Genomic DNA, 26,569 nt, shown 5'->3' with positions numbered 1-26,569 from the left:
TCTGCAGTTTGGGTGGCAGCATGCTTTGTTGAGCACACATGTTACAGTGCACAAAGACATAGATTCAATCCCACAGCCCCCACCTGCTGGGAGAAAGCTTCATCTATTGTGAAGATGGTGTGTCTTCTTTCTCTTCTTTATCTTCCCTCCCCCTTTCATTTTTTCTCTGTCCTATATATTAAAAAAAAAAGTGTGTTGCTATGAACAGACATATACGTAGATCTCTTCTGGTAGATGTTTTTGTTTCCTTTGGTTAAATCTCCAGGAGAAAAATTGCTAGGTTTGAGTAATGGTAGATTTTTCTGTGCAGAATCTTTTCAGTTTGAGTTAATCCTGTTGGTTTTCACTCCTGTTGGACATGAGTCTGTGAAGACATTCCAGAAGCATATATAAAGAAGTATATCATTATCTATATCCATATTTATATTTCCAATATCATCTTCTATGTATTAAATAGGTGATATTTTCTGGTCTACTGTTCATGTCTTTTATCCACTTGGAGTTGACTTTTGTGTATAGTGATAAGTAGTGGTTCAATTTCCTTTGCATTTTTCAACCCAATTTTCCCAACACCACATGTTGAAGAAACTGTCCTTTCTCCATTTTTCAAACATTTGATAGCCATAGGTGTGGGGGGTTACTTGTAGGCTCTCAATTCTATTACACTGATATGTGTGTCTATTTTGGTTCCCATATGAAACAAATATGGTGGCTTTGATTATACTGGATCTGTAGTATAGTTTGAGATCAGGAAGTACAATACCTCCTATCTTTTACTTTTTCTTAACATTGCTTTGGCAATCCTAGGTATTTTCTGGTTCCAGATAAATATTCATAGCTTTTGTCCGGTTCTTTTAAATAAATTTGGAGGTATCTTGATAGGGATGACATTAAATCTATATAAGGCTCTGGGTAAAATGGTCAGTTTGACTACATGGATTCTTCCAGTGTTTTTTCTGCTATAATAAAAGGAGTTCTTGATGCCTTCTTAATCTAATTTTATATTTGCATAGAGGAATGCCATTGATTTTGTATATTGGTGTGTTGTAATCTACCTTTTACTATGCTGTTCAGTAATTTCCAGGAATTTTTTCTACTGGATTGTTTATGATTATATATATATATATATATATATATATATATATATATATATAATCATCTGAAAATACTAATAGTCTAGCTTCTTCTTTTCCCATTTGTATCCCTTCCCTTTGACTCATTTCTCTTGCCTGATTGTTTTGTCTAGGAACTGCAAGACTATGCTGAATATGGTCATAAGGGGTAGCACTGCCTTGTACATGACTAAACAGGGAAAACTTTATAAATTTCTTAACATTGAATATGATGTTGCTGTAGGCTTGTTATATATTGATTCAAGTAGTTTGAGGAATTTCCCATATATCCTCATTGTTTTAAATATTTTAATCATGAAAGAGTTCTGTATCTTGTCAAAAGTTCTCTCTGAATCTATTGAAATAACCACAGGAGTTTTGGTTTTACTTCTGTTGATGTGGTAGAGTACATTTATTGATTTATGTGTATTGAACCACCTTTTAACCCTCAGGATAAAACATACTTGGTCAAGGTTCAGGATCTTCTTAAGGTACTGCTACATCTTGTTGGCTAGACTTTTGTTGAATATCTTAGCATTCATAAAGGATATTGGTACGTGATTTTCGTGTGTGTGTGTGTGTGTGTGTGTGTGTGTTTGGTATAAGATTGATGTTGACTTCATAGAAGGCATTAGGGAGAGTTTCCATGTCTTTAATATTTTGGAAAATCTTGAAGAGTATAGGTGTTGCCTCCTCCTTAAAGGCTTTGTAGAAGTCATTTGTAAAACCACTTGGATCTAGACTTGTATTCTTTGGGTTTTTTTTTTATTACTGTTTTCATTTCTTTTACTGTAATTGATCTGTTCATGTTTTCCAGCTCCCCCTGGTTTAGTCTTGGGAAGTTGTATGCTTCTAAAATTGTATCCATGTTTTCCGGATTCTCTACTTCGGTGGCATATAGTTGTTCATGGAGCTTGGCATGATACTTTGGATTTCTATAATGTCTGTTGTGATCTCTCCCCTTTTGTTTATGATATGATATATTTGGGTCTTCTCCATTTTGGAGTGTGTCTAGCCAAGCATTCTTCAATTTTGTTTACTCTTAAAAAACCCAGCTCTCAACTTCATTGATCTTTTGTATTTTTTTCATGTTTATTTCTGCTCTAATTTTTGTTATTTTGCTCCTTCTGCTTACTTTGAGTTTCCTTTTTTTTTTTTTTTAATTTTTCAGGTGTGAAGGAAGGCTCCTTATTTCAGTGTTTCCTTTTTTCCTAATGTGTGCCTGTATGGATTTGAATTTTCCTCTGAGATTTCCTTTAGTTGTGTCACAAATATTCTGATAGCTTGTGCCTTCATTTTCATTTGTTACCAGGAACATTTTAATTTCCTCTTTCACTCAATAGTTATTAAGCAATGTACTGGTGAGTTTCCATATTTTGGGGACTTTCTTTAACATTTATTTCCTCCTGATTTTTTTTAACTTCTTTATTGGGAGACTAATGGTTTATAGTTCACTGTAAAATACAATAGTTTGAATATGCATAACATTTCTCAGTTTTTCACATAACCATTCAGTACCCACTAGGTCATGTTCCAGGACCTGACATCATGTTCCAGGACCTGAGCCATCAACCCCAGAGTCTTTTACTTTGGTGCAATACACCAACTCCAGTCCAAGTTCTGCTTTGTGTTTTCCCTTCTGATCTTGTTTTTCAACTTCTGTCTGTGAGTGAAATCATCCCATTTTCATTCTTCTCTTTCTGTCCTATCTCACTTAACATGATTCCTTCAAGCTCCATCCAAGATGAAGTGAAGGAGATGAATTTACCATTTCTATTAGCTGAGTAGTATTCCATTATGTATATATGTATATATCATAACTTTCTCAGCTACTCATCTGTTGTTGGACACCTGGGTTGCTTCCAGATTTTGGCTATTACAAATTGTGCTGTTATGAATATAGGTATAAACAAATCTTTTTGGATGGGTATGTTTGGTTCCTTGGGATATATACCCAGGAGAAGAATTGCAGGTTCATAGGGTAGGTCTACTGCTAGCCTTCTGAGAGTTCTTTATACTGCTCTCCATAGGAGTTGAACTAATTACATTCCCACCAGCAATGCAGGAGGGTTCCTTTGTCCCAGAACCAATCCAGCATTTGTTGCCACTACCTTTTCTGTTGTATGATAGTCTCACAGGAGTGAAGTGGCATTTCATTGTTGCCTTTATTTGCATTCCCTGACAGTCAATGACTTGGACTATCTTCATATGTTTGTTGACCTTTGGGATTTCTTCTGTTGTGACTATTCTCTTCATATCCTTTCCCCATTTTTGGATGGATTCATTTGTTGTTGTTGTTTCGGAGCTTGGTGAGCTCTTTATATATTTTGCTTATTAGCCTTTTGTCTGGTATATAGCATGTAAAGATATCCCCCATTCTATAAGGGATCCCTTTGCTTGGGTAGTGGTTTCTTTTGTTGTGCAGAAGATTTTTAATTTAATGTAGTCCCATTGATTTAGTCTTCTTTGTAATTGGATTCATATCATTGAAAATTCTTTTAAATTTTAGATGGAAAAAAAGGTCTGCCAATATTTTCCTCTAAGTATCTGATAGTTTCTGGTCTAACATCCAAGTCCTTGATCCATTTGGAATTTACTTTTGTGTTTGGTGAAATATAGTGGCTCAGTTTCATTCTTCTGCATGTTTCAACCCACTGTTTCCATCACTATTTGTTGAAGAGATTTTCTTTCCCTCTATTTAATAGTCTGGGGACCCTTGCCAAAAATTAGGTGTCTTTAGGTGTGGAGGCCCTCCTGATTCTTAGTTCAGTGTCACGAAAGTCTGAGAAATATCATTTGGAATTATTTTAATGCTTCTGAATGTATTGATGTTGTCGTTGTGGCTTAGCATATGGTTTATTTCTCATGTGCATTTCTCTTGCTCTGCCTTTGGACTTCCTGTGTCTCAAGAATTATTTCTGTGTTTGTTAGTTCATGCAATTCACATAGCTATAGATTTTGTTGCCCCAGTTTCACAGAAGACAGTCTTGTAACAGCTTGGCAGTTACCATCTTGAATCTTTTCTATTTTGTAATTCTAAATAACAGATTTTCTTCACATCATTTTAACTAGATACTCCTTGCAGTACAACTGGACTGTGTGTGTGTGTGTGTGTGTGTGTGTGTGTGTGTGTGTGTGTGTCTGTGTGTGTGTGTGTGTGTGTCTGTGCGTGTGTGTGTGTTTCAATTTCATATTCTTGGTTTGCCCACACTATTCAATTAGATCTGACTCTGTAGATTCCTGTCTATACTATCCATTTTAGTTATAACTTTACCAAACAATTTAACATCTAATTTCCCTAATGTATCTTGCTATTGCAACAGTTTCTAACTATTTTAATACATTTACATATCCCTGAAAACTTGAAAACTGCTTTATCATCTTTCCTGAATAATCCCAGTGGAATTGATTTAAATTGTATTAAACTCTCACTGTGTCTGTGATGTTTATATTAGCATGAGCTTTTCCACTTTAAAAGAGGTCAAGCTTGTCTTTCTTTTGAGTCAAAGCCAACTATAGTTATTTGGTTAAAATGTTTTCTTGCTTATATTACTGGTGGTATTGTTTTGACTATGTTTTCCCTGGCCCCATTATGTTTGATAACTGGATTTTGATGGTGTTTACACATTGCCTGTGTCTTTCTGTGCGAACTGTGAGCATGTATGTCTGTTTTATCTCATCCATTTGCTGACATCTCTTGTGAGTTTCTTTAATCAAATTTTATTATCTTAGTTTACGAGTTTAATAATCACATCACCTGTGATTAATGAGCATTTCTGACTTTCTGTTTAGTTGCAACAGGTTTTATTTTGGTTTTGTATTTAGGTAGAGATTTCTGGGAAATATTACCAAATCATGATGATAGCTGAGCTTTTTATGTTACTCCCAACCTCAAAGACTAGCTCTCTGGTGAATTTCTCATATATATGATGTGAGTTGTATGTTTGAAGTCAATATTTTGAAAACACAAGGCAACACATCTCTATTCTACCATTTATCTTGAAGTCATAAATGACTGTTAAATTTTATCAAATTATTTTTGGCACTTATGTCTGTGATTATATTGGTTTTCTACCTAGACTTATGTCTGTGTAATTTTCCAATATTTTGTTTTTTTAATATTTATTCCCTTTTGTTGTCCTTGTTGTATTTTATTGTTGTAGTTATTATTGTTGTTGATGTCATTGTTGCTGGATAGGACAGAGAAAAATGGAGAGAGGAGGGGAAGAAAGAGAGGGATTAAGATAGACACCTGCAGACCTGCTTCACCACTTGTGAAGTGACTCCCCTGCAGGTAGGGAGCCAGGGGCTCAAACCTGGATCCTTATGCTGGTCCTTAGGCTTTGCGCCACCTGCGCTTAACCCGCTGCACTACCGTGAGACTCCCCCAATATTTTCTAATACTTGATTTATCTTGTGTACCAGAAATATATCACTTGCTTTGTGGGAGAGCTGACTTAATACTGTAAGGAATAATTTGCGATTATTTAAGATGGTTTCCTTTTTCTGTCTTATGTAATTGTTTGTATAACATGGGAATTGTCAGTTCTTGAAAAACTGCAAGTTTTTCTTGCAAACTCATTGGGAAAGCCATCTGGCTCTAGTGTTGTTTATTCTAATTTCCTTTTTATGGAATGCTTAATTAATTTATTGTCATTCTTTTTTTGTTTAATAACAAAGGATTCTAAGATTCTGAAAACAGGTTTGGTCCTATCCCATAAGCATTAAGCATCATTGTTCTCATCATAATAGTTTCTAAAGAGGATGAAATTATGGTTTTGATTTCCTGTTTGATGTGAGAGCTACTTAGGCAAGTTCTCATTGTCCCCACTCGGAAGTTTTTAATTGTTTAGAAGTTTGGCTTAATAATATTCTGTTCTGTCTAAATATATATACACACATATATATATATATGTATATATATGATATGGCATACTGATACAGCAGTCTTATTGAATTTTGTGTGTATCTCTTGTCCTTTTTATCTTCTGTGCCAAATAGGATCTCTTAAATATTAAAATATTTTGCCTCCTCTGTCATATTCTTGGGAGTACCTTTTATAATTCACTGGCTGTTTTTAACCTTTGTGTAACAAATCTTCAAATGTATATGCTGACACATTTCTCTTTTTAAAAATCTCTTCTTGGACTGGTGAAATATCTCACTTGCATAGTCTGCAGATTTGGCATGTTTGTAACCCTGGTTTGAGCCTGTCCTGCAACTAATTAAAAGAAGCTTAGGTGCTGGAGACTCTTTCTCCCTCTCTCTATCTCTACTTCTTTGCCTACTAAGAGCAAGGACCTGCACAAGGATCCTGGTTCCAGGCCCTGGTCCCCCACCTGCAGGGGGGGGCTACAAGTGATCAAACAGGTCAGTAGGTGTCTGTCTTTCTTGCCCCCTCTCTATCTTACCATCCTCTCTCTATTTAACTCTGTCATTTCCAATAAAAAGAAGGGGGGAAAAGTGGCCTTCAGGAGCTGGCACTATGAATCCACTCACTAGAGTGGATTCATAGTGCTAGCACCAAGCCCTAGTGATAACTCTGGAGACAAAATAAACAAAAAAACCAACCCTGTGAGTTGCCCTATTTTTAAGCTTTAAATGACATTTTAATGTATTTGTATTGGTAATTTAATATTTATTTACAAAATTGTAAGATAATAATGGTATAATTCCATACAGTGCCCACCACCCGAATTCTGTGTCTCTATTCCTTCCACTGGAAACTGTAGTAGTTCTCCCAACGTCACCAATACAGGCTGATTGTATCATTACATATATTTATCTATATATCTTTTTTTTTACCCAATTTATTTTTTTTCACATGGTCCTGCCTTCACTTCCTATGTCACCCCTACACCTACATCTACTTCTGGGCATCTTTGCATTTTTTTCCTCTTCTCTCTCAGATAACTAAAACAGTGCCTGATTTCCTCTGTCTTCGAGATTTGTTTCTCTTTCACTGCTGGTATAAAAACAAGATTCCTGGTGACAAACACTTCAGGTCTTACTGGGATGAGGGTATAGAGCCCTCTAGTTTACTTCCCATATTATTTACCTCTCTGCAAGTATTGACCAGAATTCCTTTTGCCATGCACAGGGTGGAAGTCTGACTTCTGTACTTGCTTCTTTGCTGGACATGGGCATTGTTGTCATGTTGATACATACCACCAGCCTGTAAAACACATTTTTTAATTTTTTTAAATATTTATTTATTTATTTATTGTATAGAGATTCAAATTGAGGGGTCAGGGAGGCAGAGAAGGAAAGAGAGAGAAATAGCTGAAGCCCTGTTTCACCATTCATGAAGTTTTTTCCCACAGGTGGGGACTAGGGGCTTGAACTTGGGTACTTATGCACATTTATGTATGTGCTTAATGAAGTGTGCCACCACCTGGTCCCCTAAAACAACATTTTATACTCAAGATTGTTTTCTAATTTCATGTTTAGAGGTTGTCTTAAGAACACTCAACAAGCATACATATATTCTTTCCCCAGCTTAAATAATAGGAAATATTTTGTCATATTTACATTATTCTTTTTTTTGTCTATGTCATGATTCCTAGGATAATTGTTGTAGTTATGACACTTCAAAATTTATAGTTTACGTCACTAGTGAAAAGGTTATTCTCTTACATTGTTATAATCCGACCATCATACTCAGAAAAATGAAATTTGATATTATGTTGAGATCTATCATTAGTTTACATTGAAATGTCCCTCATGACTTTAATTAATTGTCCTTTCAGTGTTTTCAAGTCCAATACAATGTCACACATTTCAATTGATTGCTGTAGGCATTCAAAAATTTTAATAAAATTTTGAGTCATTGAAATATCATCTATCGTCTACGGCCATACCACCCTGAACACGCCCGATCTCGTCTGAAATATCATCTATGGCACACCTGGCTGTGTGTACATGTTACAGTGTGCAAAGGCCCAGATTTAAGCCTCTGACCCTGACCTATAGGGAGAAAGCTTCATGAATGGTGCAGGTGTCTCTCTGTCACTCTCCCTCTCTACTAACCCCTTCCTTCTCAATTTCTCTCTCTATATATACAATAATAAAGAAATAAAAGTTAAAAAATAAATATCATCATATGTAGTGTGGCCTTAAATGCAATATGTTTTCTCATAATTATGGAATTTCCTCAGCCCTTTTTTGATAACAGTTTATCTTTTTCATATTTATTTGTGTTGCTTCTGTGTATGTATATATACAGCTCTTTCACTGCCTTGTAATCACACTATTTATGTCATGTTTTAATTATTATAACTTTATGTTTTTCTATCTGGTAGTGATTTCCATCATCACTCATAGAACTATTATTACTTATTTGTTAATGTATTTATTTATGATCAATAGATGGAGACCAGAATACCTTCCAGCAGTGGTTTATGGTGGTATTGGGGATTGAACTTGGAATTTTGGAAGCCTCAGGCATATTTTATACAAAACAAACAAACAAAAATTTATTTTCCTCAGAATTATTGGCATTTCCAAATCATTCATATCTATTAGGGTTCTCAGATATCACCCAGCTAGTCTCATACTTAACACAATTTTCTCTTTCACAAAGGAAATATATCAATTGACAAACTTTGACATCTTTGTAGTAGGTGATGCTTTCAACCATGAGTTTAGCATTTATGTCCATTTATTCATCTTCAGTTCAATACAAGTATTTAATACCCACTCTGGCAAGCTCTGTGCTAGCATCGAAACATATTTTCTAACACCCAGTGCAGATTTTTTTTTTCCTTCCCCTGGCAGTACTGTACTTTATTTGTGTTATACTTTGCTATTTTTAAAGGACACTATTCTAAAAGGATTCTTTCAGTATACCTTCTAGCTTATTTTTCATGGTATATAGTTTATTTATCTCTATCTTCTATCAAGCCACTTTACTGAATTCTTTTATTAATTTTAAGTCTTTCAGTTGATTTTCTTCATTGTATTAGGTCACAGTCATATTATCTGCAAATGATGATAAATTGCTTTCCTTTTGAACATGTGTATCTCTTGTGTTTTTTGTCTTATTGCATCGTCCAGAATTACTACATCTCAGAGGCAAATTCTAAAGATAAAACAACTTGTTCAGCATGTCAGACAAAATTAGTGAGTGGTGAAGACAGAACTAAAATTTCAGCCTTGTTTTTGTTCAGCTCTATATTAGAAAATGTCACTAAATCAAGGTCATCTATCCAAATATCATCTAACTGGTCCTATTTTATCAAGCTTTTAGTTTTTTTATTATTTTTCTTTTTCTTAAAGGGAGGTTGACATTTGAAGCTCTTTCAGTCCTCTCTTAAAATGACTTAACTTTGGGAGTTGGATGGTAGCACAGCGGGTCAAGTGCACGTGGTACAAAGCGCAAGGACCAGCATAATGATCCCGGTTTGAGCTCCCAGCTCCCCACCTGCAGGGGAGTCGCTTCACAAGCGATGAAGCAGGTCTGCAGGTGTCTATCTTTCTATCCCATCTCTGTTCCCCCCTCTCCATTTCTCTCTGTTCTATCCAACAATGATGACGTCAATAACAACAACAATAATATCTACAATAATAATTTTTAAAAAATGACTTACCCTCTTAGGTGTATGCACACATAGCTACAGTGAAAGCACAGTGATGGTAAATTATAGGGAGAAAATAATACTGTAGGGTTTGTCAGGTTGGGGTTACTATTTTAAATACAATGATTAACTGAAACACATTTTCCAAAGGTTCCATATAACTAAGGGAAGAGTATCCTAGGCAGAATATAGAAAAATAAAAGATGTCAGTATGCTTAGGGTATTGAAAGAAAAGCATAAAGGTGGTTTAACTGAAGAATAATTAGAAAAGATGAGGTCAGGGGACTTGGTGGTGGTGCATCCATTTAAGTGTACACAAGGATCCAAGTTCAAGCCCCCACTCCCCAATTGCAGGGGGAATACTTCACAAGGAATGAAGCAGTGCTACAGATGACTCTTTCCTATCTCCCTCACTACCTCCCTCTCCGCTCTCAATTTCTCTCTGTCCTAGCAAATAAAAAAGAAAGGAAAAAAGAAACAGCTGCCAGGAGCAGTGGATTCATCATGTTATCTGTTTTCTCCTTGTAAAATGTCTTTTATTTTATTCTGGCAATGCATAAAACTTAATTTGATTTCTCCACTTGAATTATTATGGCTCTTTTATACAACATATATTTTCCCTCTAAATTAATATTATATACTTTTGTCATATTTATTAAGTGTCATTCAATCATAGAAGAACTGTCCAAATAGAACACAGGGCACTTAATAATGCATTCTACCCAATTTTTTGCAGAGATTTTTGGAAAGCATTTCTAGGCAGAGTATCTCATTTGACCCTCAATATCCTGTAAGACAAGAGAAGGTCAAGTGTTCAAAGTGGTATGGCCAAGGGCATTCCTTTGTCTTAGAATCCTTCCCTGGCTTAGTTCTTCTTGATGCCCTCACTTCCCTGAATTAGGTTGAACAATTAATATCTTTCTCCTCATCTCAGTTCTTAGAACCCAATTTCCAGGGGCCACTGTGCATTCAAATTTGCATCTGTTTCACTATAGCCACTCAGCAAATAAATTAATAGATAAAGTATATAAAAGGCAAGCAGAAGGAACGGGAGACCATAAAAGTAGTCAGAGGTCATACAAATTCACAAGCACAAACTCTCACACTTAACTGAAAATAGTGTCCCCATTCACTCTGCTAAGGGCAACTGTGACTAAGTAAATAGTGAGTAAAAGGGGACCGGACAGTAGAACAGAGGGTTAAGCGCACATGGTGTAAAGTGCAAGGACCCTGGTTCAAGCCCCCAGCCCATTTGGGGGGGAGGGATCGCTTCACAAGCAGTGAAGCAGGTCTGCAAATGTCTATCTTTCTCTCATCCTGTCTTCCCCTCCTCTCTCAATTTATCTGTATACTATCCAACAACAACAACAGCAATAACAACAAGGATAACAAAAATTTGGGGGATGGCCTCAAGGAACAGTAGATACGTAGTGCAGGCACTGAGTCCCAGTGATAACCCTGGAGGCAAAAATAAATAAATAATAAGTGAAAGCAAGAACTTTCATTTATTAAATAAGTTAAAAATAAATGTTGGTTAAGTATGACATGTTGTAAATTTCAGTGTCATACTTCTGAGTGACCTTTAAAGTTGATGATGTAATTGCAAAGTTATATTCTGTTGGGGATTAGAAAGCTTACAATTGTCTTTAAACAATATTACACAATAATGCCAAAGCTTTATCCTAGTATTTTTGTATGAAATGTGTCTTTGGGGCTGAAAAAATTGCTTACCTGGATACTGCACCTGCTTTGCCATGTATCTAACCCAGGTTTGAGCCCAGACCTTTCTGCACTGGAGGACATTGGAGTGCTTTAGAGTTTCCCCTTCTCGCTTTTAAAATTTTATTATTTTGTTTTATTTATTTTTTTATTACTGTTGATGTTTTCCCAGGACACTGATCAGCTCTGACTTACTGTGCAGGCAAAGATTGAATTTGGAATCTCAGCCTGAATGTCTGTTGCAAAAAAACTACTGTGCTGGGGGCTGGGCAGTAGGACATCTGGTTAAATGCACATGTTGCCATGCACAGGGACCTGGGCTCAAGCCTTGCATTCCCACCCACAAGATGGAAGTTTCAAGAGCAGCGAAGCAAGTATTGCAGGTGTCTCTCTTTTTCTGTCCCTCTCCATCTCCTATCCCCTCTCGACTACTCTCTATCCTGTCAAATAAAAGGGAAAACAAAAGTGGAAAAAAGTGGTTTCCAGGAGAGGTAGATTCATCAGTGAACCTTACCGTTAATTAATTAAACAACAACAACTACTACTACTACTACTATTACTACTACTTCTACTACTTCTTCTACGACTACTACTGCTACTACTGTGCTATCTCCCCAGTCTTCTGCCTCTCTCTTTTATTCTGGAAAAAAAAAATGAACCCAAAGTAGTGAAGCCTTAAGGACATACTAAAAATGTGTGTGCTAAAGCACAGATTTTTTAATTTTTATTTTTCTTGCTTACAGGGTTATTGCTGGGGCTTGGTGCCTGTACTAAGAATCCATGGTTCCTGGCAACCATATTTTTCTATTGTTGTTGCTGTTATTATTGTTGTTCTTGGATAAGACAGACAGAAATTGAGAGAGGAGGGGAAGACAGAGAGACACACAGAGAGAGAGAGATCTGCAGACCTGCTTCACCATTTACAAAGTGACCCCCTGCAGAGGGCTTCAACCAGGGTCCTTGTGCTTCCTGCCATGTGCTCTTAACCCAGTATGCTACCACCCGGCTCCCTAGCACAGACTTTTGAAGGAAGAGCCAATATTATTTAGTCCACTACTCTCATTTCTTTAATGCATACCACACTGGTGTGTTGCACCAAAGCAAAGGACTCTGGGATGGTGGTGAGGGTGGGTGATGGGTGTTCAGGTTCTGGAACATGATAGCAGAGGAGGACCTAAGTGGGAGGCTAGAGGAAAACTGAAAATGTTTTTCACTGTTGACTATATGCCATTAGTCCCTCTAATAAAAGGAAAAAATATGTAACATTAAACTCACTCATTTAATTTTATTTTTAATTTCTTTATTGGGGAATTAGTGTTTTACATTTGACAGTAAATACAATGGTTTGTACATACATAACATTTCCCAGTTTTCCATATAACAATACAACCCCCACTAGGTCCTCTGTCATCCTTCTTGGATCTGTATTATCCCCACCCACCACCCCAGAATCTTTGGCTTTGGTGCAATATGCCAATTACAGTTCAGGTTCTACTTGTGTTTTCTTTTCTGATCTTGTTTTTCAACTTCTGCCTGAGAGTGAGATCATCCCATAATCATCCTTCTGTTTCTGACTTATTTCACTTAATATGAATTTTTCAAGGTCCATCCAAGATCGGCTGAAAACGGTGAAGTCACCATTTTTTTTTTTATAGCTGAGTAGTATTCCATTGTGTATATATACCACAACTGGCCGAGTCACTCATCTGCTGTTGGACACCTGGGTTGCTTCCAGGTTTTGGCTATTACAGATTGTGCTTCCAAGTACATATGTGCACACAGATCTTTTTGAATGGGTGTGTTGGGTTCCTTAGGATATTTCCCTAGGAGAGGAATTGCAGTGTCATAGGGTAGGTCCATTTCTAACCTTCTGAGAGTTCTCCAGACTGTTCTCCACAGAGGTTGGACCAATTGACATTCCCACCAGCAGTGTCAGAGGGTTCCTTTGACCCCACACCCTCTCCAGCATTTGCTGCTGTTACCTTTTCTGATGTATGACATTCTCACAGAAGTGTAGTGATATCTCATTGTTGTCTTTATTTGCATTTCTCTGACAATCATAAACTTGGAGCATTTTTTCATGTGTTTCTCAGCCTTTTGGATCTCTTCTGTGGTGAATATTTTGTCCATGTCCTCTCCCCATTTTTGGATGGGGTTATTTGTTGTCTTGATGAGATTTGCAAGTTGTTTATATATTATGTTTATTAGCTTCTTGTCTGATGTGTGGTATGTAAAGATCTTCCATTCTGTAAGGGCTCTCTTGGTTTGGGGAATAGTTTCTTTTGCTGTGCAGAAGTTTTTAATTTGATATAGCCCCATAGGTTTGTGCTTGCCTTAGTCTTCTTTGTAATTGGATTTGTTTCATTGAAGATGTCTTTAAAATTTATGCAGAAAAGAGTTCTGCCAATATTTTCCTCTAAGTATCTAATAGTTTGTGGTCTAACCTCCAAGTCTTTGATCCACTTGGAATTTACTTTTGTATTTGGTGAAAAGTAGTGGTTCAGTTTCATTCTTCTGCATGTTTCAACCCATTTTTTCCAACACCATTTGTTGAAGAGACTCATCTTTCCCCACTTAATAGTCTGGGCATCTTTGTCAAAGATTAGATGTCCATAGGTGTGGGGGCTTACTTATGGGCTCTCAATTCTATTACACTGGTCAGTGTGTCTATTTATGTTCCAGTACCAAGCAGTTTTGACGACAATGGCCCTATAATACAATTTGTGATCTGGGAGTGTGATGCCTCTGGTTCTGTTCTTTCTTCTCAAGACTGTTTTGGTAATTCTAGGTCTTTTTTTGTTTCCAGATAAACATTTGTAGCATTTGTTCTATTATCCTAAAAAATGTGCTTGGGATCTTGATGGGGATAGTATTAAAATTGTAGATGGCTCTGGGTCGTATATTCATGTTAATGATGTTAATTCTTCCAACCCAGCATGGACTATCTTTCCACTTCTTTGTGTCTTTTTCAATTTCCTTGAGTATACAAGTCTTTCACTTCTTTGGTTAGGTTTATTCCTAGATATTTTGTTTTTATTGCTATAGTAAAAGGAATTGATATCTGGATTTCAACTTCTTCTAACTTATTGTTTGCATGGATGAATGCCTATGACTTTTGAATGTTAATTTTGTATCCTGACACCTTACCATATTGCCTGATGATTTCCAAAAGATAATTGCTGGATTCCTTTGGTTTTTCTATGTATATTATCATGTCATCTGCAAATAGGGAGTGTTTGACTTCTTCTCTTCCAATCTGTATGCCTTTAATTCCTTGCTCCTGCATGATTGCTATGGCAAGAACTTCCAACACTATGTTGAATAGTAATGGTTAATAGTGGGCAGCCCTGTCTAGTACCTTACCTGAGAGGAAATGCTTCCAGTTTTTCACCATGGTATGGGGTTGGCTGGTGGTTTAATATATGCCTCTATCTAGTCTGAATGACACACTAGCTAGATACAGTATTCTTGGTTGAAAGCCTTTCTTATTGAGCACTCGATAGATATCTTGCCATTCTCTTCTGGCCTGTAGTGTTTGTGTGGAGAAGTCAGCTGCTAATCTTATGGGTTTTCCTCTGTAGGTGACTTTTTTTTTCTCTTGCAGCCTTCAGGATCCTTTCTTTATCCTTATTTCTTTCCATTCTAAATATGATGTGTCTTGGTGTGTTTAAGTCTGGGTTAATTCTGTTTGAAACCCTCTGGGATTTTTGAACCTTTATGTCTTTGATGTTGTACAGACTAGGGAAGTTTTCAGCTATTATGGCCTGAAGAATGCTTTCTTCCTCTCCCTCTCTTTCATCCTTTGGTAAGCCAATAAAGCTTATATTATTTCTTGTGAAGTCATCCCATAGGTCTCTGTTGTTGTTTTCTGTATCTCTTAATCTCTTTTTGAGATCTCATTTTTTGTTTTTTTGGCTGTCATTCATTTGTCCTCAATCATGCTAATTCTGTCTTCAGCCTCTTTTACTCTATTCTCTCTCCCCTCTACTGTTTTCTAGAATTCATCTATTTTGTCACCCTGTTCTGATACTGTTTTAGATTGTTTAGCTAGTTGTGTTCTTAGCTCAGCTAATTCAGCTTTCAGCTCTCTCTAATACACCTTGAGAGAATTAGTGTTTCCTTCCATAGTCTCATTTGTTGTTTCTGCATTTCTGATGACAATTCTTTCAAACATTTTGCTCACTCCTGTGATTATTTCCTTAACTAGTATTTGAATGTTGACCTCATTATTTTGTGCTTCAATCATTGCGGGGCTTTTAGCTGGACTCTTGTCCTGGTTCATTTCTCTAATATTTCTTCTTGTTGGTTTAACCATTTTATATATTATGTTATGAGTTCCCTCTCTCAGTACTTTTCAAATTACTGATCACTATTACCTGGATTGACTTGTGTCTAAGTAAGGTAATTAAAGGGTTCACAGTTGTGGAATTCAACAGTTGTTTAAATATTATTTTGATCCCTGAGTTGGAGCTCAGTGGTTTAAAAACCTCTTTTATGCTTTTTCTTCCCTGTAGGCTATGGGAGCCTGAGGGCTTTTAAACTCTAAGTAGGCTTCTTAGCTTATCACTGACCAAGAGATAAAGCAGGGTGTGACAGAAATAATCCAGTGGTTATGCAAAAGACTTTCACAGCCCCACCTCTATGTCAGGGAGGTATAAGTCCTCTCCTGAGTTTCCTGGTTAGTTTTCTGTCCCTTGGTGTCAGCACAGGGCCTCCCTGCCATTGCTCCAGATTCTGAGGACAGTAGCAATGGAGACTCAGAGTTGCACTTGATGAGGGTGAGGGGTGTCCTCTCCTCCCTTCAGCTGTCCCCTTGTTGGTGGAGCAGACTGGAGGTAGTGTCTCAACTGATAAACTGCTGGACTGTTACCAGCCACTTAATCTATTCCTAGGCTCCTCCTTGTCCACCAGCCACAAGGTTTGCACTCACTGGTGATTTGGTGGGTTCCTGAAGTTGTCCTAGTAGTCTTATTGTGGTACCAGGTGGTCTCCTTTGGTATTCCTAGTTGATCCTGGAGAGGAGAGAAGAGGAGAGAAACACATCTGCTGCTGCTCGTAGTAGCCCCACCTCCCAGACATTTCCTTCATTCTAGAATATATTTGTAATCAAGGACACTTGATTCCTGCTTCTACTTCCAGTCCAGACAAATTACTTATCTGATCACTATTTCTATTAATATCCTCTTGTTCACATTTTATATATATGGGAAACATACAACATATAATATTTTCTATCTAACTTCTTTGACTTAGTATAATGGTTCTGTTTCATCCATGTTATAGAATGAATTAGTACTTTCTTTTATAGTTCAGTAAAATTTTACTATATGGATGTACTATATATTCTTTACTTGACTGTCAGTGAACAAATGTTTTAAAGTCTTAACTATTCTTCCATTAATAAGTGCATACAGGTTTTTATGTAGATATTTTGTCTTATTTTTAATTTCTTGTAGGCAGATATGTGAGAATAGAATAGCTGACTGTAGTTTAGTTTTTGTTTTTTTTTTCTTTGTTTTGATACCAGAGTTATTGATGGGACTCAGTGCCAGCACTATGAATCCACAGCTCCTGGCAGCTTTTTTTTTTCCTTTATTTTTTTTTAAATTTTTGTTTGTCTATTTTATTCAATAAGACATAGAGAAACTGAGAGGGAGGGGAAAGATGGAGGAGAAAAAAGACACTTGTAAGCCTGCTTCACTGCTCATGAAGTGTCCCCCCTGCAGGAGGGGAGTGGGTATTTGAATCCAGGTATTAGCACTTGGTGAGTCACTACAGGGTCCTCTAGCTTAATCTTTTTTCTTTTTCTTTTTGGCCTCCAGGGTTATCACTGGGACTCAGTGCCTGCACTATGAATTCACTTTTCCTGGAGGCTATTTTTTCTCTTTTGTTGCCCTTGTTGTTTATCATTGTTATAGCTGTCATTGTTTTTTGATAAGACAGAGAGAAATTGAGAGGAAGGGAAGACAGAGAGGGGGATATAAAGATAGACACTGCAGATCTCCTTCACCACCTGTAAAGTGACCCCCCTGAAGGTGGGGACCAGGGAACTCAAACCAGGATACTTATGCCTGTCCTTGTGCTTTGTGCCATGTGCGTTTAACCCACTGTGCTACCACCTGTCCCCCCACCCCCGCAAATAGTTTCTACTTAGACCTAGATACCTTCCTCACCTACATCATATTTCACTTCCCTCAATCACTGTAAGTCTAGCCCTGTCACATAGAATAAGGATCCTTACGCTGGTCTTTGTGCTTCGGGCCAAGTGCACTTAACCCACTGTGTCACCTCCCAGCCCCCTCTAGCTTAATCTTCTAAAGGTACTTCAAGACTATTTTCCAAAGTTTTTATTAATTTTTCCTTCTCAACAGCCATGTATGTAAAAACAGCAATGTTTTCCACATCCTTGATAACACTTTCAATTATATACATTGGGGAGGGTGTCTGATAACCATTATGAATAATATTTAGATATTATTCAGTGTTTATATTTCATTTTCAAAACTGTGTATTTTGAATTTGTTCACCAGTCCATTCTCACTAAAATCAACAAGCAGATGTTGGATAGAAGAGAAGAGGTTACGTAAACTCTTGCTCTGGAGCCAGGTAGATAGCATAATGGTTATGCAAAAGACTTTCATGCCTGAGGCTCTGGGTACTCCCAGGTTCAACTCCTGATAGCCAGAGCCCTGGTATTTTTCTTTCCACCTCTCTCAATAAAATAAAATAAAGTATAAAAACATTGCTCTGAGGCAGGACAGTGGTGCATCCAGTTAAGTGCACATAGTAAGAATGCTGCTCTGATTCCTCTTTTTACACGTAATTAATTGGAGTGTTATTTTTTATTAATGATTTAGCAGTGGCTTATAAGATGACAAGAAAACTGTGCATTTTTACAACATGGCCATCATGAAGATTGGGATGTTTGGTGTCAGATGACCTGTTTTCAAATATTAGTTCCACTTTCAGATAGCAGTGTAACCCTCAGTAAGTTTCTGAGAGTCTCTTAATGCTTGTTGTAAACTGTTAGCATGTTTAACTTGTGGAGCACTATCCCATAGTGGACATGGTATTAGAAGCTGAGACTGTTCTTACTGGATTTAAACTGTTTTTTATTTAATATTTCTTAAGTTCTTTTATTTTTATTAGTTATTTAATAATGACAGAAAGATTAAGGGATAAGAGGGGTACAGTTCCACACAATTCCCACCACCAGAGTTCTGTATCCCATCCCCTCCATTAGAAGCTTTCCTATTCTTTATCCATCTGGGAGTGTGGACCCAGGATCATTGTGGGGTGCAGAATGCTTCTCCACTGGACATGGACATTGACAGGCCAGTCCATATATCCAGCCTGTTTCTGTCTTTCCCTAGTGGGACAGGGCTCTGGAGGGGATTCAGGACACATGGGTGAGGTCATCTGCCCAGGGATGCCAGGTTGGCATGATGCTAGTGTCTGCAGCTTGATAGCTGAAATGCATTAAGGTATAAATCAGAACTAATTGTTTAATAATTAGGAAACTAAAGGTAAGAGTATAGCAGATGAAATTCGGTGTCTTCATGTTGGAAGAAGCTACGGAGTCTATTTTAGCAATATTCCACTGGGCCCATAACTTTACTAATTTTTGCCTGCACCAGACAGCTATCATACTGGTGCCCTGATCCATTTTTCTTGTCCATTTCCCAACTCTGACACAATCCTCCCAGACAATATTTTTAGCCTGCCAGCATGTTAATAATTTTTATTCAATTATCACTTTGCTATTTGAGATTTGTGTACATTTATTGACTTCTTATACCTGTGACTCTTATAGGACTATCAGAGCAAAATACATTTACAAATCAATGAATATTATAAAGTAAAAAATCAGTGATAGGGATTAATAGCATGTTACCATGTGCCTCACCTGAATGGAGCTGGAAATGAAGGTTGAAAAATGCTTTTCCTGATTGTCCCTCTGCCCTTCTGTGAGTTGAATTTGATTACTGGCCACAGTGTGCTGTAGGGGTCACTACTGGGTTCCAACCAGGCTCTCTCATTTTCCCTTTTCTGAAACATGCCAACTCCCCAGCTTTTATGAACTTTCTAGCAACTATGACCTTCTTCAAAGAGTTGCCGCTAATTAAAGCAAAGTCAGGATGGTAAAAGAAAGTAGAAACTCATGACCTTATGCTTTGTAGTTAGACCATAGCTTTCACGGCCCTGCAAAATTGAGTTCCTGAGGATACATTATACAAAAAATATGTTTATAACTTCCATTCATTCCATTTGGGGAAGGATAGGGGATTTCACAGGAGGGGAAACATATGAGTAAACACTGGATGCTGTTAGCATTTTAAGTCATTCTCTTCTGCTATTAGGGTATTTTCTACTAAAAATGAACTCCCTTTAAAACTAGTGCATTACCACTTTGTGGGGCAATATTCTCTTCTTGGAATGCTTTTGTTGCCAGACACCTGAAAATGCTGTGCTCTTAGATAATAAGTACATTTTTAAGAGAAGGATGATGAGAATGAAGTTACTACGAGAAACAGTTAATACTTACCTTTCCGTTTCTTTTCTCTACTCCTTCTCCAGAATGTGTATGTCAGTAAAATGAATGGTAAAGAATAGTATACCATTTGTACATGCTGTTTCTTCTAACTTGCTTCTTAATCAGAGATCCCTGATCTTTGAGAAAGGTTGGATCCACTGGCAAAATGATTTATATGACAAAATGGTCTGTGGCTTCCTGCCTGAAATTGCGGATTTGTCTCTGAATGGACAAGTTTCAGAAGTGGACCTGAGGTTGTTTCTCACTGTACTTTACAGCATTAATCCCAATTATATGTGAACCATATGCTGATACAATTTAACAACAAAAAAATAGTTTACTATTCTTTGTGACTTTATACAAGGCTTGGTAGGGATAGAATTAACATATTAGGCTTCCAAGTAAAAAAATGCTTAAAATGCCCTCTATACATTTTGTTGTCTTATAGATTCAAAAACTAAGTCAAAGAGAAAGTATACTAACTTATGACTAATAAGACTGGTTTTACATTGTTATTACAGTTTCATATCCATGTAGCACTCAGCCTCTCTCAGGCCTCATCATCATCTGGATTCTTGCATTTGGGTATTATTGAATTGACAAGTGAATACTCTTTTATTGGATTAGTGGGGAGGAGGATATGCTGGGGTCACAGGCTGACTGATGGAGGGTTATTATGCATCTCTCTGTAGCCCTTGGAAGCATGCAAGTATCAGAGTCCAAAGAAGACACCTTTCTTGACTGTTCATTTTACTAGAGAGACTTGAACTGAGTATGGTGTAGTGCACCAGAGAAAATGACTCTGGGGAAAGAAAAATAGAAGGGGTGGAGAGGTCACAGGGGTCCTTGTGCATGATGGTGGAAATTGACAGATGTTGGTCATGAAGGTGTTTTGCAGACAGACTTCACGGGGAAGTTAGAAAATGTACTCACGTTGATGTATTGCACCAAAGTAAAAGACTCTGGGGTTGGGGATGGGTTTCAGGTCCTGGAACATGATGGCAAAAGAGGACCTAGTGGGGACTGAATTGTTATGTGGAAAACTGGGAAATGTTATGCATGTACAAACTATTGTATTTTGCTGTTGACTGTAAATCATTAAATTAATTAAAAAGAAAATGTACTCATGAGTCAACAACTGTAATGCAAACCATTGACTCCCACACCAAGGAAGTGAGTTAAATAAATATTAAAAAAAAATCTTAAAAATCAATTAAAAAAATAAAAGCTTTACTTAAAACTGTTGTTGTACATCCTTAAACTGGGACAGATAGCCTTCCATTCCCAATCCATTTATCTCTAAGCTTATGTCTTGGGTCTCCGTGCTAATTCTCAAGAACTGTTATGGGTTTAACTGTACTGATAGACACAGTAGTGTTTGTACCACTGAAAAGTACCTCAGAGGTGATAAGGTAGAATTCATAATATAAGCATTTATAAGTATCAATTTTATGAAAATATATGACTATCACATTTGGAACAGTACAATTTGGAACATTAAACATACAGGGATGTCATACACTTACTTACATAGGTGTTCTGGTCATCTTCTCCAGATCATTTTTTCTTGTTTTATTATTTATTTATTGCCCCCAGGGTTATTGCTGGGGCTTAATGCCAGCAGTGAATCCATGGCTTCTGGTGGTCATTTTTTTTCCTATTTATTTATTTAGTTATTATTTCTATTTTGTTTTTTGATTGGACAGTGAGAAATTGAGGGGGGATATAGGGAGAGAGAAAGATACCTGCAGATATGCTTCACCATTTGCAAAGAGGCCCCTCTGATGTGGGGGGGGTGGGGACTCAAATCCAGGTTCTTGAGCATGGTAATGTGTGCACTTAACATGGTGCGCCATAGCCCAGCCCACCCCCACCCCCGTAAGATTTTCTTAAATGCAAGCTAGCAGTCAACCACATAGTGCCATGAATTGCCAGGATTAGGAGTTTGAATTTTATCAATTATATAATGAATAAACTAGAAAATAGAACAGTATTTTATTTTAGGAAGACCACTGGACTGAACTGACTAATTAATAGTTTATACACAAGAGTGCAATTGAGTCCATACCAGAGGTGGGGAGGTGCCTACCTTCACAATTACTAAAGGATTAAAAAGGGACTGACAGGTCCAGATGGTTAAGGTCAATTCAGGGCTTGTTGATTAGAGACAGAATGAAATCTAATGAGATTGAAAATGATATATTGCAAAGTGAAATTCTAACAATTTGATATATGATGCTACCCTTCACTAAGAAAATAAATGTAAAGGAAGCAGGGTTGTAGGGTTTGGGAATGAATTTTCTGAGGACATATCCAGTGTGAGTAGACTTTAGGTTATATCAAAATAAACATACATATTTTTATATTGCATCATTTTTTTCCTCCAGGTTTATTGCTAGGGCTCAGTGACTGCACTATGAATCTACTCTTCCTGTGGCCACTTTTCATTTTTTTTTTTTGATAGGACAGAGAAAAATTGAGAGAGGAGGGGAGATAGAGAGGAAGTGAGAAAGATAATATACCTACAGACCTGCTTCATCACTTGTTAAGTGATTCCACTGCAGATGGGGAGCCGGGGTTTTTAAACTACGATCCTTGCATGGGTTCTTGTGCTTTGTACTATGTGCACTTAGTCCAGTGCTCCACCATCCAGTTCTTCATATGTTTTCTTTATTGGGTGGGGGGAATTAATGGTTTATATATTGTACCTGTGTAGCATTTCTCAGGTTTTTTTTTTGTATTTTATTTTTATTGATAGGACAGAGAGATATTGAGAGAGAAGGGGAGGGAGAGAGGGAGAAAGAAAGACAGACACCCCTGCAGATGTACTTCGCTGCTTGTGAAGCTTCCATCCTGCAGATGGGGAACAGGGGCTTGAACCCAGATCCTTGCACATGGTGATAATGTGTGCTTAAATGGGCTTACCACTACCTGGCCCCCAACATACATTTTCTTATATCAGTTGATTTATAAATCTGGTGCTCAGGAGGGTAGTTTAGCTGTTGACAGATATGATGATGAGATGATAACAAACAAGCTTATCCCTGAGGAGAGTTGCTCATTCCCCTCTCTTTTCTTGTTTAGTGTTTATCAGTTGGTTGTCAAGGAGGAACGACTTCAGAAGTCACGGAGGGCCGCTGACATTGTCGAGTGCTTTTCAGTGCCTGTGAGCTATAGGAACGCTTCCAATCTTGATTCTCTACACTACTTTGCTGCTGAACTGAAGCCCTCCAACCTGCCTGTCACACAGCCATTTACAGTGGGTGACAACAAGACATATAATGGCTATTGGAACCCTCCTCTTTCCCCACTGAAAAGCTACAGCATCTACTTCCAGGCACTCAGCAAAGCTAATGGAGTAAGTAATGCCACATGGAGCCATTTCTTGCCTTTTTTCTTTTTCTTTTATATATTTTTTCATTTTTCTGTTCTCCAATGAAAAGCCAATCTGACTTTGTAGCAGCAGTCAACAAACTAAGACTTGTGGACTAAATTCAAAATCCATTTTTTAAAAATAAGAATGTTTATTTGAAAGAAAGCACTAGTGTTTAATTGTTTGCATAGTTTATAGCTATCATAATGGTACAATAGTATAATTGAGTAGTTAAGACAAAGACTTTATACCTGACAAAGTATAACAGATAGCCCATCACAGATGATGTTTCAAGATTCCTGTGTTACTGGGTAGACAAGTTGTTTTACTTGAGCAAATCCTATGACATAATTCTCAATTGTACTATCTACAAGGTAATATTATATCAAGTTATATATGAATACACTGAGTAGTATGTCTTAGGTGATTAGTGGTTAATATCTACTTTATCATTACTATTCATCACCTAAGAATTACTTTTCTCCTAAGGACTAAGAAATGGGGTCTGTGTGTGTCTGTGTATCTAAGATATATTTGGTTATATAGAGTTGCCAGTCATTGTATAACAAAGTCACTTACCTGGAAAGGACATGAACACTCCCACATAATCTCATCTTCTGCAAATTGACTAAATTAAATTCCTCAATTAAAGTATTTTTAACCTAGGATGCATTTATGAACACAAGTTCAAATGCTATATTTAATTCAACAAACAGGTAATGAACACTGTCCCACATCTATGTATTATGGTTAATTTTAGGTTATAGAGTATATGTCCTCTAAGAATTTATATGAAGATTAGGCAATCTAACTGTGTCATGTTCTATGGTTATCTAGAGAAAAAATAAAGTGAGAATAGGGAAAACTAAGACAAAAGCTGTCGGGCTAGCGGCGCACACGAGAGAGATGACCCAGGAACCAAGCTCATGGTGGCGAGGCCGTTCAAATCTTTATTCATTTGAGCACCCCAGAGTCCAGTGGTAGCACCTCACAAGAGGGAGTCTTATAGGAAGATTCATTTCCTCAGTTCCCCATTTTTCTATGGAAAAACCCTCACCACACTCAACCTATTTCTCAGAGTATACCCAGAAAAAAGCAAGATTTGGTGAAGTATGTCAACAGTAGCCTGTGTTAGCTCTCAGTGGTCATGACAAAGAGTTTAGTCTGACAGTGGTCGTCATTGCCTTATAAGATACCGGGATTAAGGAAACAAATTAATATTCAAAATGTCCACAGACTTATTTAAATTCCACATTGTTATTTCACTTCTGCATTTATTACTGGCTCAAGCAACACTCCTCACAGAGAGTATAAAACCACAAGAAGAAACCACCAGACTGTCTTCCACCTATCCATGGCACTTCCTTCTGCATGAAACACTAATGGATTGAGGAGGAAGACAGAAGGATGGGCAGAAGAGGCACCTGGAGGCCTATCTGGGTCTTGGTTCTCTGCTTTCTATAGTGACCAACTCCTTATCTCTCTGATAAGTGATTTGACTACCCTGCTCTTAGTAACATATCAAAAGTTGCTATTTCCATGCTGTGAACAGGAGTGGTAGCTACACTCAGTTCACCCTCTGTCTAATTCTGAGCAATATACTCAAAACAACCCAGCAAGAGACCAAGTCTTTATAACCCAAGAAATTGGCGGATTAACCCTAAGAAGATGTCCTTCAACCTGTGCATGGCTATCCCTAAGCAGAACAGCAGAACTGTTAGAGACTTTTGTGCCTCAAACTTCACATAAAGAAGCCTTCCCCTCAAGACATTAGATTTTACCATTGGGGAGAAAATGTCACTCTGCTCTGAATTTTGTCTTTCTAGGAAGCAGTTTCAATACAGCTTCCAAGAGAAACAGGGTCATTTCATTACCTATACCGTGTGCACTCCCCTTTTAGGATGGAGATTTGCAGGAATGGAATTGGGTGTGCTTCTGCCAGGTGATTTGGAGTTGTAATTTTCCTTATAGAAACAGTCTAAAAGTTGTGGGAGCTGGACACTCAGAATGGTATATTTTTCTGGCAATAGAAAAATCACACACTACTTCAAATTACTATATTTAATATTAAGTTTTACTGAAAAGAGTTGAGTGAAAGGGTCACAGAAACAGAAAAAAACTATCCTCTGTCTACCAAATCTGTACCTGGACCCTTCAGATTTCTCCATATCATAAAGGGCAGCAGAAAATTCAGTTAAGCCTGGAGGATTTTTGAGGAGAAAATGTTATAATCCACAAATTCCTTATCAGCCAAGTTGTTGTTCTTGTGCAAATACATCAGAAAGACATTTTCAGCATCCAGGGCCTCCACATGCCCTACTTCTAATAAATCATTCAAAGAGCAATTGACTGAGCAATGAATCAAAGTAAAAAAAAAAAATCAAGAGTAGAGAAATATGGGCTGTAAAGAAGCACAGTGAGCATGGAAGCTAATTAAACACAGTGTTAATGCTAAAAACTTTTTCTAAATGTGTTATAGAAGGGAAAGATAATATAACAGTAACAGCATAAGGAGATATATGTCGTAAAATATTAACCACTGTGATATAGGTCTGTAATTTCTGTTATGTCAGTGAAAACTGAGAGTGAATTGGGGGATTGATGACTGTAAATAAAAGTCTGCTAATTTTCCCACTTGAGACAGGGTGCAATGAAAAGCGTCTATCTGATTTTTGATACTGACAACTTTTAAAGTATAATTTTTAACATACAGGCAGCATTACGTAATAGTCTATCATAAGAAGCTAGAAAAGTGTCTCCTATAAGGAAAAGTAGAGAAACAAAGACAACTTTAAGTGACCATGAAAATCAGCAAGTATAACTCAAGCCAGAAAGCAAAAGCCAGATTTTTTTTAAAAAAAAAAGGGGTGACTTTCTCTCTTTATAAAAGGTAAAAATATACTGGATCAAGTAAAAATCAGAGTTCATCCAATCTATATCACTAGAAGATTAAAAACAAAGCATGGAGCAAAGTTACATTAAACTAAAATAAATTAGAAGAAAGCAAAGATGGTCATTTGTTTCAGATAACTGTGGGGGCAGGTTGAATAATTTACTGTCATTCAGTTGCATTAATCCCAATTGATCAGAATCGGGAAAACTTGACTTGAGGTCAGATTTCTGTTCTGAATATTGAGGAAGTTTTTATCCTTTTAGCAGAGTCAGTATATATTCAGCCTTTACAATCAGATTGCCTACACACAAAGGTAACTCTGTAACTTTTTTTTTCTATTTCTTTTTTTTTTATTTAAGAAAG

At 37.1% G+C, this 26,569-nt stretch overlaps 1 protein-coding gene across 11 annotated transcripts in view; it reads left to right on the top strand.

Annotated features, from left to right (window-relative positions):
* Nucleotides 1-26,569, top strand: part of PTPRT (protein tyrosine phosphatase receptor type T) — a 1,549,072-nt gene that overhangs the window by 1,180,256 nt on the left and 342,247 nt on the right. For all 11 annotated transcript variants that reach the window (XM_060190244.1, XM_060190260.1, XM_060190255.1 and 8 more), the window contains exon 12: nt 23,025-23,298. In XM_060190244.1, coding sequence (XP_060046227.1) covers nt 23,025-23,298 — 274 coding nt within the window. The remainder of the gene's footprint in view (nt 1-23,024; nt 23,299-26,569) is intronic.

Source organism: Erinaceus europaeus, chromosome 1 (genome assembly GCF_950295315.1).
Source record: "Erinaceus europaeus chromosome 1, mEriEur2.1, whole genome shotgun sequence".
In the NCBI taxonomy this organism is placed as follows: domain Eukaryota; kingdom Metazoa; phylum Chordata; class Mammalia; order Eulipotyphla; family Erinaceidae; genus Erinaceus; species Erinaceus europaeus.
The sequence above is the reverse complement of the archived record's forward strand: the minus strand, read 5'-3'. Positions and strand labels throughout refer to the sequence as shown.